Genomic DNA, 16,791 nt, shown 5'->3' on the forward strand with positions numbered 1-16,791 from the left:
AGTTATGTTTACTATAGTTCTTTTAAACTTCTATTTATTGTTTCATAAACAAATTGATGAATCTCCATTGGTTGATATGTTTATAAATTTTAGCTTTATTATTAGCATCACAGTGTAAAAGATGACATTTCATACTGACACAGCAAGTAAGCATTTCTATCCAATAGTTATTACATAGATTTATTTAAATGATGTGGGTTTTCATGACTTTCTACTGACATTCTCCATGAATAATAAACACAAAACTCTGATACCCAATCCATTCTTTATGGGAGATACAGTGATATGATGTTAAAAAAAACCACTTGCTTTGCAGTTAGACAGTTGAGCTCAAATTATGGCTTTAACACAGGCTGTGACTTTGAACTAGGTACTTAAGTTCTTCAACTTCAGTTTACTCCACTATAAAACAGGGATTTGTAGGAATTAAGCAAAATCATTTATGTTACACTTTACATTCATTTACAACTATGTTAGAGAAGAGGATTTTTTAAAAAATTTAAGTGGCTCTCAAAAAAAACCAAAAACAAAACAAAAAGGGATGCCTGGAAGACTCAGTAGTTGAGCGTCTGCCTTCAGCTCAGGGCATGATCCTGGAGTCCCAAGATCCAGTCCCACATCAGGCTCCCTGCATGGAGCCTGCTTCTCTCTTTGCCTATGTCTCTGCCCCTCTCTCTGTGTGTCTGTCATGAATAAATAAAATTAAGTGGCTCTGAAAGAAGCTTCCTGTTGGTATTTTTCTTTTTTAAAGATTTTATCTATTTATTCATGAGAGATACACAGAGGCAGAGACATAGGCAGAGGGAGAAGCAAGCTCTTGACTGGGAGCCCTATACGGGACTCGATCCCAGGATTTTGACCCGAGCAAAAGGCTGACGCTCAACCACTGAGCCACCCAAGCACCCCTGTTGGTATTTTTCTTGATCCAGACTTCCATCTCGATTAAAAAACAAACGAGATTTGATCTTTAAAGGCTCATGACTTGCTGTGTCACCCTTGTTACTTTTTGCCTTTTGGACATTACCCTTAACTGTCACTAAATGTATATTTCTCTCAGTTTCAGTCCCTGGTACCATCAGTAGTGTAAGTGGATAACTTATCTAATACTCTGGCTTCATACTTTCTTTAGTCTTCTATGAATATTGACCTTTATCTCATCTCTCCTTCACTTAGCTACTTTACTGGTCACACCTTAGATCTTAGTATCAACTAAAACAATGTCACTGAAAGTACTCTTCAGCCTCCACAACACCATTCTTTAACAACATTCTCTAGTCTTCCATCCCACTTGTACACTACTTACATTTATATATTTGTCATCTTATCAGGACTTCATGTCCTTTGTCCAAACCTTCTGAGTTCTCTTCTCTTCCATCCCTCTCTCATTGGATCCCAAGGGCCATCATTTCATCTTGCTCATATCCCAAACTTTGTTCCCATTAAGACACTTGGGATCTTTATATTACACTTTTCATTTAAAATGTTTTAGAGAACATGTATTACCTTCTCAAGACCTCTTTTCTTGTGGATACTAGTGTGAGTAATCCTACCTACCTCACTAGATTATGGTAAAGGTTAAACAAGTTACCTTCAACCTACCTTCAACCCATGTGGAGATAAGTTATAGAGAAGGATAATGTGACATTTAGAGATAGACCATGTTTGCACCTTCATTACTGTGCTGCTACAGAAAATACCAAGCCAGGTAAATGTATATAATACACCTTGGATCACCAACCTCCAGTGTGTTCTTAAGATTATCAGATAGTCCAACTCTAAGCAAGCACATATATGAATCTTTAGAAGATGCTTTGTATTTGGAACAATTGGATATATGTTTAAATTTTAGAAATCTCCGAGAAGCAAGGGACAATGCTATGGCTGAAAAGGACCGAGCAGTGATGGCTGAAAAGGATGCTTTAGAAAAACATGATCAGCTCTTAGAGAGGTAAGCATTCTGAAAATCTGTAAATGTTAAGTGTTAAAAACTCTTTCTTGATTTTTGTTCTTGTACCTTAGAAAAAAAAATATTTTTAATAGAAGTATATTTATTTCAACTGAACTACAGTTTACATGAATTATTTTTGTAATATATATTACTGTATATACTCAAACAAGATACAGCACAGTGCAGTCACCCTACAGTTTCCTTATGCCCCTTTTATCCATCTCGACCACTAACCCTCAAGAAGCAAACACTTTTTCATTTCTGTCACCATAGCTTAGTTTTGCCCTTACTGGATTGAAAAACAGAACTGTACAGTATATACTTTTTTGTGTCTAGCTTCTTTCACTCAGCATTATATATTCATCCATTTTGTTGTATACGTAGTTCATTCCTTACTGTTGCTGGGTATGAATATACCACTGTTTGTGCATTCATTCACCTGTCAGTGGACATTTAGGTTGTTTCCATTTTGAAGCTATCATGAATGAAGCTGCTGTGAACTTTTTTTTTTAAAGTCTTTTTTGGGCATACTTTTTTTTATTTGGACAATTTTCTTCAGAAGTGGAATTGCTAATCATAAAGTAGAAGGAGTTTTACTTTAAAAGAACCTACTGAACTTAAGTCCAAAGTGTTAATACCATTATATGCTCCACAGTTCATTTCTTAAAAATCTTTATGTTCTGGCTCATGTGTGTTGGAAGATGGAAAAGAGAGAAAATGATTTATCTTTTATTTCTCAATAGAAAACTATATTTATTTTTAGTAGCCTAGTTAATAGGAAAATCACTGATGAGTATTAATGTAAATACCATTGCCTCATTGAACACCCTAGATTTTCTTTTTTTTTTTTTTTCACCCTAGATTTTCAGTTACTTGACTACATACAGAATAAACTTTGGTTACTTTTTTTCTTTTAACTTTTATTTTGAGAATAATTTCGGACAGAAAAGTTACTAAGCTAGTACATCAAGTTTCCATACACCTTTCACATACTGATAAACTTTGAAAATAAGTCAGTGGAGCTTTTATTTGTTAAATGAAGATTTAAAGATTCATTTATAATTTAAGTAGTACATGACACTAAAAATTCAGGTAAGTTTTCATATAATTAACCTAATACAGAAATCTTTTAAAATGGCTCAAATCATTATACTTCTGAATTCATATCAACTTTATAAACTTGGTACATTAATATATTAGAGAAATCTCTTCTGTAATGTGAAAGTATATCTAAATCCAAACATTTTAATATAAAATAAAATTTATAAATGAGCTGTTTTAATTGGAATGCTGTTTATAACCTACTTTAAAATATTTATTATGTATAACTTTTCCATTCATAAAACTATGGTGTACACAAAAGATTTATTTGGCTTTTTGTTGATGTTTTTAAATTGAGGTATTTAGGAATGGCTCTGGAATAATATTTATGGAGAAACCAATAAACTTTAAAAGAAAGCATAAGATTTTTAGCTAATAAATCAGAACCTATATTTGGACAGAATTTCATAACTTACTAGCTTTGGTATGTTTTTGTGAATTTGGAGAAAAGAGAATAGTAAATCTGACCTTAAAATTGACTATTTCATCTTTATACTCAACCCTCTTATGTCCTAAACTCTAGCACTCTAAAATCCTTCTTATCTTGTCCATACACTAGCAACTGGTATTTATCGTAAAGGCCATGGGATGCTTCATTACTTAAAGATATCATTGGAATTAGTGAGAATGATTGATTTAATGTTTGTATGACATGCAGAACAGTGTCTTTCACATAAATACTAATGTATAAATGTTTGTTACTATTATTATAAAATAATTTGTTCAATTCTATTTACTAACTGAATTTTTGCTATTTAAAAGTTGATCTTTTGAAATCATTTTCCCCTAGAATTTTGTTTTTTTTTGTTTTTTTTTTTTTTTAATTTTTATTTATTTATTTACAATAGTCATACAGAGAGAGAGAGAGAGAGAGAGGCAGAGACACAGGCAGAGGGAGAAGCAGGCTCCATGCACCGGGAGCCCGACGCGGGACTCGATCCCGGGTCTCCAGGATCGCGCCCTGGGCCAAAGGCAGGCGCCAAACCGCTGCGCCACCCAGGCATCCCCCTAGAATTTTGAATAGACTGGAACAGCTCATTTTTTTCATTGAGATTTAATTGATATGCAATATTATATTAATTTCAGGTGTATAACATAGTGATTCAGTATTTATATACATTACAAAATGATCGCAGCAATAAGTCTAGTTACCTTCTGTCACCATGTAAAGATTTTAAAATGTTATTGACTATTTTCCTTATGCTGTGCATTTCATCCCCATGTGTTATTTATTTTATAACTCATGACTGTACCTCTTAATCCCCCTCACCTCTTTCCTCTATCCCTCCACCTTCCCTCTGCTCTAGCAGCCATCAATGTATTTGAGTCTATTTCTGTTTTGTTTGTTTTCCTTCTTAGATTCCACACGTAATTGAAATCATAAGATATTTGCCTATTTCTGTCTGATTTATTTCACTTACCATAATACCTCTGGGTCTATCCATGTTGTAAATGGCAAGATTTCATTCTTTTTTTAGAACTAAAAAAGGGCATGAAGGGGTGTGTGTATGTGTTTATCTACACACCTACATACATTTACACACACACAAATACATACATACCACATCTTCCTTATTCATTCATCTATCTATGGACACTTGGTTTGCTTCCAAATTTGGCTATTGTAAGTGATGCTGTGATGAACATAGGAGTGCCTGTATCTTTTCAAGTTAGTCTTTTTGCTTTCTATAGATAAATAACCAGAAGTGTAATTCCTGGGTCATATGGTAGTTCTATTTTTAGTTTTTTAAAGGAATCTCCATAGTATCTTCCATAGTTGCTATATCAATTTACATTCCCACCAACAGTGAACAAGAGTTCCCTTTTCTCTACATCCTCACCAACATTTATTATTTCTTATCTTTTCAATAATAGCCATTCTTACAGCTGTTAGGTAATCTCTTTGTGGTTTTGATTTGCATTTCCCTGATAATTAGTAATGTTGAACATTTTTTCATGTGCCTGTTGGCCATCTGTATGTCTTTGGAGAAATGTCTATTCAAGTCCTCTGCCCATTCTTTAATCAGATTGTTTCCTTAATATTGAGTTGTATGAGTTTTTTATAGAGAGAGATATTAACCTTTAATTATATATATCATTTGCAAATACCTGCTTCTGTTCAGTATGTTGCCTTTTTGTTTTGTTTATCATTTTCTTTACTGTTTAAAAACTTTTTAGCTTGATGTAGCCCCATTTGTTTATTTTTGCTGTTGCTCTTGTCTGAAGGGACAGATTCAAAATAATATTGCTAAGATCAGTGTCAAAGAACTTACTGCCTGTGTTTTCTTCTAGGAGTTACGGTTTCAGGTTTTACCTTTAGGACTTTAATCTCTTTTGAGTTTATTTTTGTGTATGGTGTAAGAAAGAAGTCCAGTTTCATTCTTTTTGCATGTGGCTTTCCAGTTTTTCCAAAACCATTTACGAAGAGATTCTTTTTTTTCTATTATATATCCTTGACTTCTTTGTCATAGATTAATTGACCATATAAGCATGGATTTATTTCTAGGCTCTCTAGTCTGTTCTGTTGATCTATGTATCTGGTTTTGTGCCAGTCCAATACTGTTTGATTACCGTGAGCTTATAGTATAGTTTGAAATATGGTTGTGATTCCTCCATCTTTGTTCTTCTTTCTCAGGATTGCTTTGAGTAGGTATTCAGGATCTTTTATGGTTCCATACAAATTTTATTATTTTTTGCTCTGAAAAATGTCCTTGATATTTTGATAGGGATTGAATTGAATCTATAAATTGCTTTAGGTAATATAGGACATTTGACCAGTATTAGTTCTTCCAGTTCATACACATTGTATATCTTTCCACATATTTGTTTCCAGTTTCTTTCATCAATGTGTTACAGTTTTCAGAGTACAGGTGTTTAACCCCTTGTTTAAATTTATTCCTAGATATTTTATTATTTTTGATGCAATTGTAAATAAGATTATTTTCTTAATTTCTCCTTCTCATAGTTTATTCCTAGTGTACAGAAATGCAACAAATTTATGCATATTGTTGCAAGCTGCAAGTATACTGAATTCATTTATTAGTTCTAATAGTTTGGTCGAGTCTTTAGGGTTTTCTGTATATACTGTCATGTCATCTGCAAATAGTGACAGTTTTACTTCTTCCTTTCCAATTTGGATGCCTTTTCTTTTTCAGTCTAATTGCCATAACTAGGACTTCTAGTACTATGTTGTATAAAAGTCATGAGAATGGGCATTCTTGTCTTGATCTTAGAGAAAATGCTTTTAGCTTTTCACCATTGAGTATATTAGCTATGGGTTTGTCATATATGATCTTTATTATATTGAGGTACGTTACTACTATACTCTGTTGAGAGTTTTTATCATAAATAGATGTTGAATTTTGTTGAATGCTTTTTCTGCATCTATCAAGATGATCATATGATTTTTATTCTTCATTTTGTTGATATGGTTTATCACACTGATTAATTTGTGTATGTCAAACCATCTTTGTATCCCTGGAATAAATCCTTCTTGCTTGTGGTATATGATCCTTTTAATGTGTTGCTGAATTTGATTTGCTTATATTTTGTTGAGGATTTTTACATATGTGTTCACCGGGGATATTGACCTTTAATTTTCTTCTTTTGTGTTATCTTTGTCTGGTTTTGGTATCAGGGTAATGCTGTCTTCATAGAATGAGTTTGGGAGCATCCCTTCTTCTTTTATTTCCTGGAATAATTTGAGAAGGACAGATATTAGCTCTTTTAAATGTTTGGTAGAATTTACCTAAGGTGCCATCTGGCCCTGGACTTTTGTTAGGAGACTGTGTGTGTGTGTGTGTGTGTGTGTGTGTGTGTGTGGTTTTTTTTTTTTTAATTACTAACTCAATTTCATTACTAGTAAGTAGTCTATTCAGATTTCCTATTTCTTCATGATTTAATCATGGAAATTGTACATTTTTAGCAATTTATCCATTTCTTCTGGGTTGTCCGATTTGTTAGTATATAATTTATTGTTATAGTAATCTCTAGTGATCCTTGGTATTTCTGTGGTATTGGTTGTAATTTCTCTTTCATTTTTTTATTTTATTTACTTGAGCCTTTTCTCTCTTTCTTGATGAGCCTACCAAAAGGTTTGTCCATTTTGTTTATCTTTTAAAAGAACTGGCTCTTAATTTCATTGATTTGGGAGAGGGGGTCTCTTGCATTTATTTTCACTCTGATTTTTATTATTTACTTCCTTCTTGAACTTTGGGCTTCATTTATTCTTATTTTTCTAGCACATTTAAATATAGAGTATTTGAGATTTTTGTTGTTTCTTGAGGTAAGCCTATATTGATATGACTTCCCTCTTAGAACTGCTTTTGCTGTATCCTGTAGGTTTTGGAACATTGTTTTTCCATTTTCATTTGTCTCAAGGTATTTTTTAACTTTTCTTTGATTTTTTTGGTTGACCCTTTGGTTCTTTAATAGCATGTGTTTAGTTTCCACGTGTTTGTGTTTTTTTCTGGTTTTCTTCCTTAAATGATTTCTAGTTTTGTAAATCCATCTGGTTTAGTGTATTGTCTAAAGCTAGTATATCCTTGCTGATTTACTATATGGGTCATCTTTTCATTGATAGTATTAAAATCCTCCACTATTATTGTGTTGTCAATTTCTCCCTTTTTGTCTGTTAATATTTATATTTAGGCACTTCCTGTATAGGGCACATGTTTATAAATATTATATCCCCTTGTTAGATTGACCCTTCTATCTTTGTGTCATTCTCTTCTTTGTCTTTTGTTAACAGTTTGCTTTAAAGTCCATTTTGTCTAATAGAAGTATTGCTACTCAGCTTTTGTTTCCATTTGTATGGAGTATTTTTTTCTGTCCATTCACTTTCAGTCTTATGTATCTTTAAATCTGAAGTGAGTCTCATATAGGCAGCATATAGGTGAGTCTTTTTTTTTTTTTTATAAATTAATTTTTATTGGTGTTCAATTTACCAACATACAGAATAACACCCAGTGCTCATCCCGTCAAGTGTCCCCCTCAGTGCCCGTCACCCATTCACCCCCACCCCCCGCCCTCCTCCCCCTCCACCACCCCTAGTTCATTTCCCAGAGTTAGAAGTCTTTTTGTTCTGTCTCCCTTTCTGATATTTCTCACACATTTCTTCTCCCTTCCCTTATATTCCCTTTCGCTATTATTCATATTCCCCAAATGAATGAGAACATACACTGTTTGTCCTTCTCCGGTTACTGTGGCCAAGTTCAAAAAGGGTGTTGCCTGAGTTCTTCTCTGGGATTTTGATGGAATCTTGTCTCACATTTAGATCTTTCATCCATTTTGAGTTTATCTTTGTGTATGGTGCAAGAGAGTGGTCTAGTTTCATTCTTCTGCATGTGGATGACCAATTTTCCCAGCACCATTTATTGAAGAGACTGTCTTTCTTCCAGTGGATCGTGTTTCCTCCTTTATCGTATATTAGTTGAGCATAAAGTTCAGGGTCCACTTCTGGGTTCTCTGTTCTGTTCCATTGATCTATGTGTCTGTTTTTGTGCCAGTACCACACTGTCTTGATGAACACAGCTTTGTAGTACAACCTGAAATCTGGCATTGTGATGCCCCCAGATATGGTTTTCTTTTTTTAAAATTCCCCTGGCTGTTTGGGGTCTTTTCTGATTCCACACAAATCTTAAAATAATTTGTTCTAAGTCTCTGAAGAAAGTCCATGGTATTTTGATAGGGATTGCATTATACGTGTAAATTGCCCTGGGTAGCATTGACATTTTCACAATATTAATTCTGCCAATCCATGAGCATGGAATATTTTTCCATCTCTTTGTGTCTTCCTCAATTTCTTTCAGAAGTGTTCTGTAGTTTTTAGGGTATATTTTGAGAACCATTTGAATGGTAAATGGTTCTCCAACCTTTTATTTTCAGGTTGTAGGTGTCCTTCTGTCTAAAATGAGTCTCTTGTAGACAGCAAATAGATGGGTCCTGTTTTTTTATCCAGTCTGAAACTCTGCGCCTTTTGATGGGGTCATTAAGCCCATTCACGTTCAGAGTTACTTGAACTTCTTCTTAAAGGGGAGTTTTAAGAGTCCCCCTTAAAATTTCTTGCAGAGCTGGTTTGGAGGTCACATATTCTTTCAGTTCCTGCCTGTCTTGGAAGCTCTTTATCTCTCCTTCCATTTTGAATGAGAGCCTTGCTGGATAAAGTATTCTTGGTTGCATGTTCTTCTCATTTAGGACCCTGAATATATCCTGCCAGCCCTTTCTGGCCTGCCAGGTCTCTGTGGAGAGGTCTGCTGTTACCCTAATATTCCTCCCCATGAAAGTCAGGGACTTCTTGTCTCTTGCTGCTTTAAGGATCTTCTCTTTATCTTTGGAATTTGCAAGCTTCACTATTAGATGTCGAGGTGTTGAACGGTTTTTATTGATTTTAGGGGGGGATCTCTCTATTTCCTGGATCTGAATGCCTGTTTCCCTTCCCAGATTGGGAAAGTTTTCAGCTAGGATTTGTTCAAATACATATTCTGGCCCTCTGTCCCTTTCGGCACCCTCGGGAACCCCAATTAAACGTAGGTTTTTCTTCCTCAGACTGTCATCTATTTGCCTTAATCTGTCTTCATGGTCCCTTAATTGTCTGTCTCTTTTTTCCTCAGTTTCCCTCTTTGCCATCAACTTGTCTTCTATGTCACTCACTCGTTCTTCCACCACGTTAACCCTCGTCGTTAGGACTTCTAGTTTGGATTGCATCTCATTCAATTGATTTTTAATTTCTGCCTGATTGGATCTAAATTCTGCAGTCATGAAGTCTCATGAGGCCTTAATGCTTTTTTCTAGAGCCACCAGTAGCTGTATAATGGTGCTTCTGAATTGGCTTTCTGACATTGAAGTGTAATCCAGATTTTGTAACTCTGTGGGAGAGAGGGCTGTTTCTGATTCTTTCTTTTGAAGTGAGGTTTTCCTTCTAGTCATTTTGCTCAGTGCAGAGTGGCCAAAAACAAGTTGTATTGGAACACGGGGGAGTATCACTGGTCCCTCTAGCTGGTCTTCTGGGGGAGGGGCCTGCTGTGCTGATTTTCAGGTGTTAGCACTTGGGGGAGCTGCTCTGCCCCTGCCTGCTGCCGGGCTCAGCGGGGGTTGTTTACCCCGTGGGACCCAGGGAGGAACAGCAGCAGTTGCTATGGCAACTCTGGAAGCCTAGATTCAGCCTCCGCAGGAACTACGGGGCTCGGGGCTCTCGGCTCTCCGTCCGCAGGGCCTGGAGGCTCCGGGGCGGGGCCGCTGATGTGCTCAGCTCGGGCAGGAGCGTCCTCGCTGTCCTGGGCCCTCCCGGCCTCTGCCTGTCCCAGGGGGAGGCCGGATCCTGGGCTGTGTCCCGGCGCCCTGTGCTCCGGGGCCTGCGCTGGTGGATTCGTGCTCCCGCCCCGCAGCTCCCTCCCTGGAGCCGCTCCCGAGCCCCTCCGAGCTGCTCCGGTGGGTCCCGCTGTGCGCGCTGCAGCCCTTAGGGAGCTCGGCGCACTCTCCCCGGGCGCAGGTGTCTGTTAGTGTCCCCGGGAGCCCGAGGGCATCCCCGCCCTCCTGGGTCCTGCTCCAACTCCCTGCGAGCCCCTTTCCGCCCGCCCGGGAAGGTTGGTGCAGCTCCTGCTCCTCCGGGACGGGGCTCTCCTGTCCTGGGGACACTCGCCCCGGCCTCAGCCCGGCTCCTCGCGGGGCCCCTCCCCCTCGGAGGCCTTTTGTTCCTTTATTTCTCTTTCCCCGTCTTCCTACCTTGATAGAAGCGCGGACTCTTCTCACTGTAGCATTCCAGCTGGTCTCTCTTTACATCTCAGGCCGAATTCGTAAATTTTCAGGATGGTTTGAAGGTTATCTAGGTAACTTGGTGGGGACAGGTGATTTGGGGACCCTGCTCTTCCGCCATCTTGCCCCTCCCTCTATAGGTGAGTCTTGATGGGGTTTTTTTATTTTTTGTTTTTTTGGGTGGGTTTTTTTTTTTTTTTTTTTTGGTGTTTGTTTTGTTTTGTTTTCCTTTAGCCACTATGTCTTTTGATTGGAGAATTAAGTCCTATTACATTGAAACAAATTATTGCCATTTTGTTCATTGTTTTCTGATTGTTTTTGTAGTTCTTCTCTGTTCCTTTCTTCTTTTCTTGCCTTTTTTCCTTTATGGTTTGATACCTTTATTTGGTGTTATGTTTGTATTCCTTTCACTTTATTTTTCTTGTATCTATTATAGGGTTTTGGTTTGTGGTTACCATCTCTGTCTCTCTCTACCTATATTTATAGCAGTCTATTTTAGGTCAATGGTCGCTTAAGTTCAAATTCACTCTCAAAGTGCATTTTTACTCTACCCCCTACCATGTTTTACATTTTGATGTCATATATTACATCTTTTTATCTTGTATATTCCTCAACTAATTATTGTAATTATACTTGATTTTACTTCTTTTTAACCTTCATACTAGGTTTTTAACTAGTTAATCTACCATTTTATAATTGCATTTATTAGTGAGATTTTTTTTCTTTCATGTTTTCTTATTTCTAGTTATGGCCTTTTCTTCTCTACTTAAAGAATTCTCTTCAATATTTCTTATAAGGCCAGTTTAGTGTGGTGAGCTCCTTTACCTTTGCTTGTCTGGAAATTTCTTTATTCTCCTTCAATTCTGAATGATAACCTTGCTGATTGAAGTATTCTTGCTTATAAGTTTTTTCCTTCCAACCCTTTGAATATATCATGCCGCTCTCTTCTGGCCTGCAAAGTTTCTGCTGAAAATATCAGCTGATAGCCTTATGGAGGATCCCTTGTACATAACTAGTTGTTGTTTTCTTGCTGTTTTTAAGATTGTCTCTTTATCTAATTTTTGACATTTTAATTATAACATATTTTGGTGTGGATCTCTTTGGGTTCATCTTGATTTGGACTCTGTGCTTCATGGATTTGGGTATTTTGTTTCCTTCCCCATGTTTGAAAAGTTTTCAGACATTATTTCTTCAAATACGTTTTCTGCACCTTTCTCTCTCTTTTCTCCTTCTGGGACCCCTATAATGCAAATGTTATAGTACATTTGATATTGTCCCAGAGGTCCCTTAAACTATTACCATTTTTTAATTTTTTTTTCTGATGGGATGATTTACACCACTAGTCTTCTATTTTTCTGTATCATCTAATCTACTGTTGATTCCCTCTTGTATTTTTCATTTCAGTTATTGTATTCTTCAGCTCTGATTGGTATATCCTTAGGTTTTCTCTTTGTTGAAGTTCACTCTATGTTCATCCATGTTTCTCCCAAGTTTGGTGATCATCTTTATGAGCATTACTTTGAACTTTTTATCAGGTAGAGAATTTACCTCCGTTTCATTAAGGTCTTTTTCTGAGTTTTTGTCTTATTCTTTCATTTGGAAGGGAAGATGTTCTTCTGTCTCCTCATTTTGCCTGATTTTTTGTTTGTTTCTATTTATTAGGCAAACCAGCTACCTCTCCTTGTCTTTAGGGAGTGGTTTTGTATAGATGTCCCCTGGGGCCCAGAAGTGCAATACTGCCTCCTGCTCAGCAGGCCAGGTACTCATAGGGCATCCCATATGTGAATTGTGTGTGCCCATCTTTTGTAGTGAAGCAGCAGCTGGAAGAAATCCCCCTGCAAAGGGTTATAATGTTGCTGCTTGATACCAGAAAAGTAGGATTCTTGGTGTCCCTGTAATTTAATTCTTAATTAATCTATAAAATTAGTATAATTCATGTCAAATTTCAAAAGACTTTTTAGTGAAACTTGACAAAATGACTAAAATTCTTTTTCAGGATTATGGCTATTCTTGTACCTTCATATTTACATGTGAATTCACATTTATACTATATATTTTTCACATTATACCTTTCATCCATCCATAGTTCATTTGTGGGTATGGTGTAGATAGAGAACTAATATTATTTTTTCATGAAAATGTCATGTTAGTTAAACTGTACATTAAACTATACATTTAATGGGATCCAAGTAGAAATAGCAGGGTTTTTTGTTTTTGTTTTTGTTTTTAAGTCTAAACTCTTGATTTCCTCTTCTGTTGGTTGGTGTCAGAGTAAGCACATGCCTTTTGGTATCCTGATAAGGGGAAATGAATTCAGGATGCATTTGGATTAAGTGCTTTGCAGCCATTTTTGTTTATAGTAAAATTATTGCTAGCCATTTTTTACTAGGAGTGACTTCCAGGAGTATTCTTGTTGTCTAGGCGACCCCCATGTGTAGTAAGAACCAGGAATATGTCTTAGGTATCCATTACTGGAATGAGACATTGTTGCCTTCTTTCATTATGGAGAATATGCAAGATGCAATAATACTTTATTTTGGAGAAGATGCATTTGTCAGACCATGGACACTTAAACTTTTTACTGATGTGTTGGGTTCCTAAATCTTTCTGTTTTTTCTTCCAGCTTTATTGAAGTATAGTTGACAAATAAAACTATAAGATCTTGAAAGTATACAAACTGAATGGTTTGTTATAGATATACATTGTGAAAGGATTCCCCCCAACAAATTAATTAATACATTTCTCACCTCACATGTTACCATTTTTTTCCTTTTGATGAGAACATTTAAATTTTACTCTCTTAGTAAATTTCAATTATACAATACAGTATTAGCAATGTAGCCACCACATTATGTATTAGATCCTCAGACTTTTTTCATCTTACCGCAAGATTTTTTTTTTTAACCAGACATATTAAATCTATGGTTTATGTGGAAAAGCTAAATAAATGAGTTTCTGAATAAGAACAAATTTTATCTAATCACTGAGGTAACCAGCTAGGGGAAAAGGATACTTTGGACCCATTTATCACATATATCACAAATTCCAAATAGACGAGAAATTTAAATGAAAAGAAATTTAAATTTAAATGAAAATAAAGTACTAGAGAAACTATAGGAAAATATTTTAGTAATCTTGGATTGAAGAAGTCTTCTGAAAGTCAAAAGTTGTAAAAGTAAGAATTGATAAATGTGACACCTACAAATGAAAAATGTTGATGTGGCATTACTCCTATTAAAAATAGTCAAAAGAAATGTAATCTGGGAAAAGTATTTGCATCCCCTATCACAGTCCTGTAACCAATTTCCCCATAGGAATACCCTCTTTTACAAGTCAATAATAAGTGAAAATTAGATTCAGATTAAAACTATACTGATTTTTCTGGAAAAAAAATACAAAGGTTGATAATACACTGTGTGTAGGTATGGAAAGAAAAACTGGCAATCTTATAGATTGCTAGTGGGACTTTAAGGTATTACAACCCCTAGGAAGAGTTACTTAATAACACCAAAAGTATAAATGTGCATTGGTCTGGATCCAGGTGTTTCACTGCTAGTACATTATCCTGAAGATATTCTTGCCAGATACAAAATTACCTATATACCAATTTATTCTTTATAGCAGAGATTACAACTACAAAAGACGAAAACAACCCAAATGTCCATGGACATTTAGGCAGTGGTTAAATAAGTAGTAGAATGCAGAATATGACATGTAGCTGTACAAAAGGAATGAAGTACTGTACATCCTAATAAGGAAAAATCTTCAAGATATGTTATTGGATGGATGAAGGCAAGGTGCAGAACCATATATATATATATATATATATATATATGACAGCATCAACTTTTTTTCACCCAGGCTTTTTATGTACATATATTTATTTATATATACACACATAGAGATTTATATATATATACACGCACACATATATTTATAAATAAAAGTCATTTATATTAAGAACAAAACTGTACGATACATGTCATGTCTGTATATATTTGCTGATGTGTATATAAACACATTGCTTGTGGAACAGGAAATTAGGTGTCTGGTGGACAGATGCTAAATATAGAATTTTTATAATATATTCTTTTGTACTTTTAAATACTCAGAATTGTGAATATGTTCCTTATTTTTTAATGTTTTTAATGAAATATTAAAGAATGATTTTTGTTATTTGGATAAAAATAAAAATACATTATAAAACAAATATGATATATAAAACAGAAGAATTACAAGTAAATTGTATTACAGAATGAGGATCCCATTAGGTCTTTTCAGGCAGAATTAATGAGCTAAACGAAAATGAATAAGTGTAAGATCATGTACAAAAAAACATGTGATTTTGGGGCAACTGGATGGCTCACTGGTTGAGGATCTGCGTTTGGCTCAGGTTGTGATCCCAGGGTCCTGGGATGGAGTCCTACATCAGGCTCCCAATAGAGAGCCTGCTTTTCCCTCTGCCTATGTCTCTGCCTCTCTCTCTCTCTCATGAGTAAATAAAATCTTTAAAAAAAAAAAAAAAAGAAAGGAAAAGAAAACATGATTTTAGTATAGGCTTCAAATTGAAATATGAAAATGACTGAAGATTTCACTATTATTCTACATTAATAAAAGTTATACAGACATACCTCCTTTCATTGCACTTTATTGCACTTCACAAATACTGTGTTTTTTCCCAAACTAGAGGTTTGTGGCAGCCCTGCATCAAGCATTTCTATTGGCACCATCTTTTCAACAGCATTTATTCACGTTGTGTCTTTGTGCACAATGCGGTAATTCTTGCAATATTTCAACTTTTTCATTATTATTATATTTGTCATGGTGATCTGTGATCAGTGATCTTTGATGTTACTATTGTAATTGTTTTGGGGCAGCACAAACTTCACATATACAGGACAGAAAACTTAACTGATAAATGTCATGTGTGTTCTAACTCCACCACCTACTCGTCAGTCCCTTGTCTCTTGCCCTCTCCTTAGGCTTCTCTATTCCCTGAAATACAACAGTAGTGGAATTAGGCCAGTTGATAGCCCTATAATGGCCTCTAATTGTTCAAGTGAAAAGAAGAGAGTTCTACGTTTCCCAATTTAAATCAAAAGCTAAAAATGAATAATATTAGTGAGGAAGGAATGTCTAAGGCTGAGATGGGTTGAAAGTTAGGCCTCTTGGCACCAAACAGCCAAATTGTGAATGTGTAGGAAAAGTTCTTGAGGGAAATTAAAAATATTCCTCTAGTGAACCCACAAATGGTAAGAAAGCAAAACAGCTTTATTGCTGTTATAGGGAGAGTTCAAGTGATCTGCATAGAAGATAAAACAGCCGTAACATTTTCTTCAGGCCAAAGCCTGATCCAGAGCAAGGTCCTAACTGTCTTCAATTCTCTGGAGGCTAGAAGAGGTGAGGAACCTGCGAAAGAACAATTTGAAGCTAGTAGAGATTGGTTTATCAGGTGTAAGGAAGAAAGCTCTCCCAATAAAAAATATGTGAGATGAAGCAGTAAGTAATGATACAAAAGCTACAGCAGGTTATCCAGAAGATCTGGCTAAGATCATTAATGAAGGTGGCTACACTAAATAACAGATTTTTAATGTGGATGATTTAGCCTTTTATTAGAAGAAGATGCCATCTGGGACTTTCATAGCTAGAGAGGAGAAGTCAATGCCTGGCTTCAAAATTTCAAAGAATAGCCTGACTCTCTTGTTAGGAACCAGTGCAGCTCATAATGTTAAGTTGAAGCCAGTGTCATTGACCATTCCAAAAATCCTAACACCCTTAAGAGTTATGCTAACTCTACTCTGCCTGTACTCTATAAACAGAACAACAAAGCCTGGATAATAGCATATCTATTTACATGGTTTACTGAATATTTGAGCCCACTGTTGAAACCCACTGCTCAGAAAGAAAGATTCCTTTCAAAATATTACTGTTCATTGACAGTGCACCTGGCTACCCAAGAGCTTTGATGGAGATATACGATGAAATTAATG

General features: G+C 35.8%; 1 protein-coding gene across 4 annotated transcripts in view; it reads left to right on the forward strand.

The window, feature by feature from the left end:
• The window catches only part of PIBF1 (progesterone immunomodulatory binding factor 1), a 188,097-nt gene that overhangs the window by 62,223 nt on the left and 109,083 nt on the right, over positions 1–16,791 (forward strand). For all 4 annotated transcript variants that reach the window (XR_008665768.1, XM_055335943.1, XM_055335944.1 and 1 more), the window contains exon 10: positions 1,850–1,948. Coding sequence is in view for 3 of the 4 variants with exons in the window: in XM_055335943.1 (XP_055191918.1) it covers positions 1,850–1,948 (99 nt within the window). In the remaining variant the exon portion in view is untranslated. The remainder of the gene's footprint in view (positions 1–1,849; positions 1,949–16,791) is intronic.

Source organism: Nyctereutes procyonoides, unplaced genomic scaffold (genome assembly GCF_905146905.1).
Source record: "Nyctereutes procyonoides isolate TBG_1078 unplaced genomic scaffold, NYPRO_anot_genome, whole genome shotgun sequence".
Taxonomy (NCBI): Eukaryota; Metazoa; Chordata; class Mammalia; order Carnivora; family Canidae; genus Nyctereutes; species Nyctereutes procyonoides.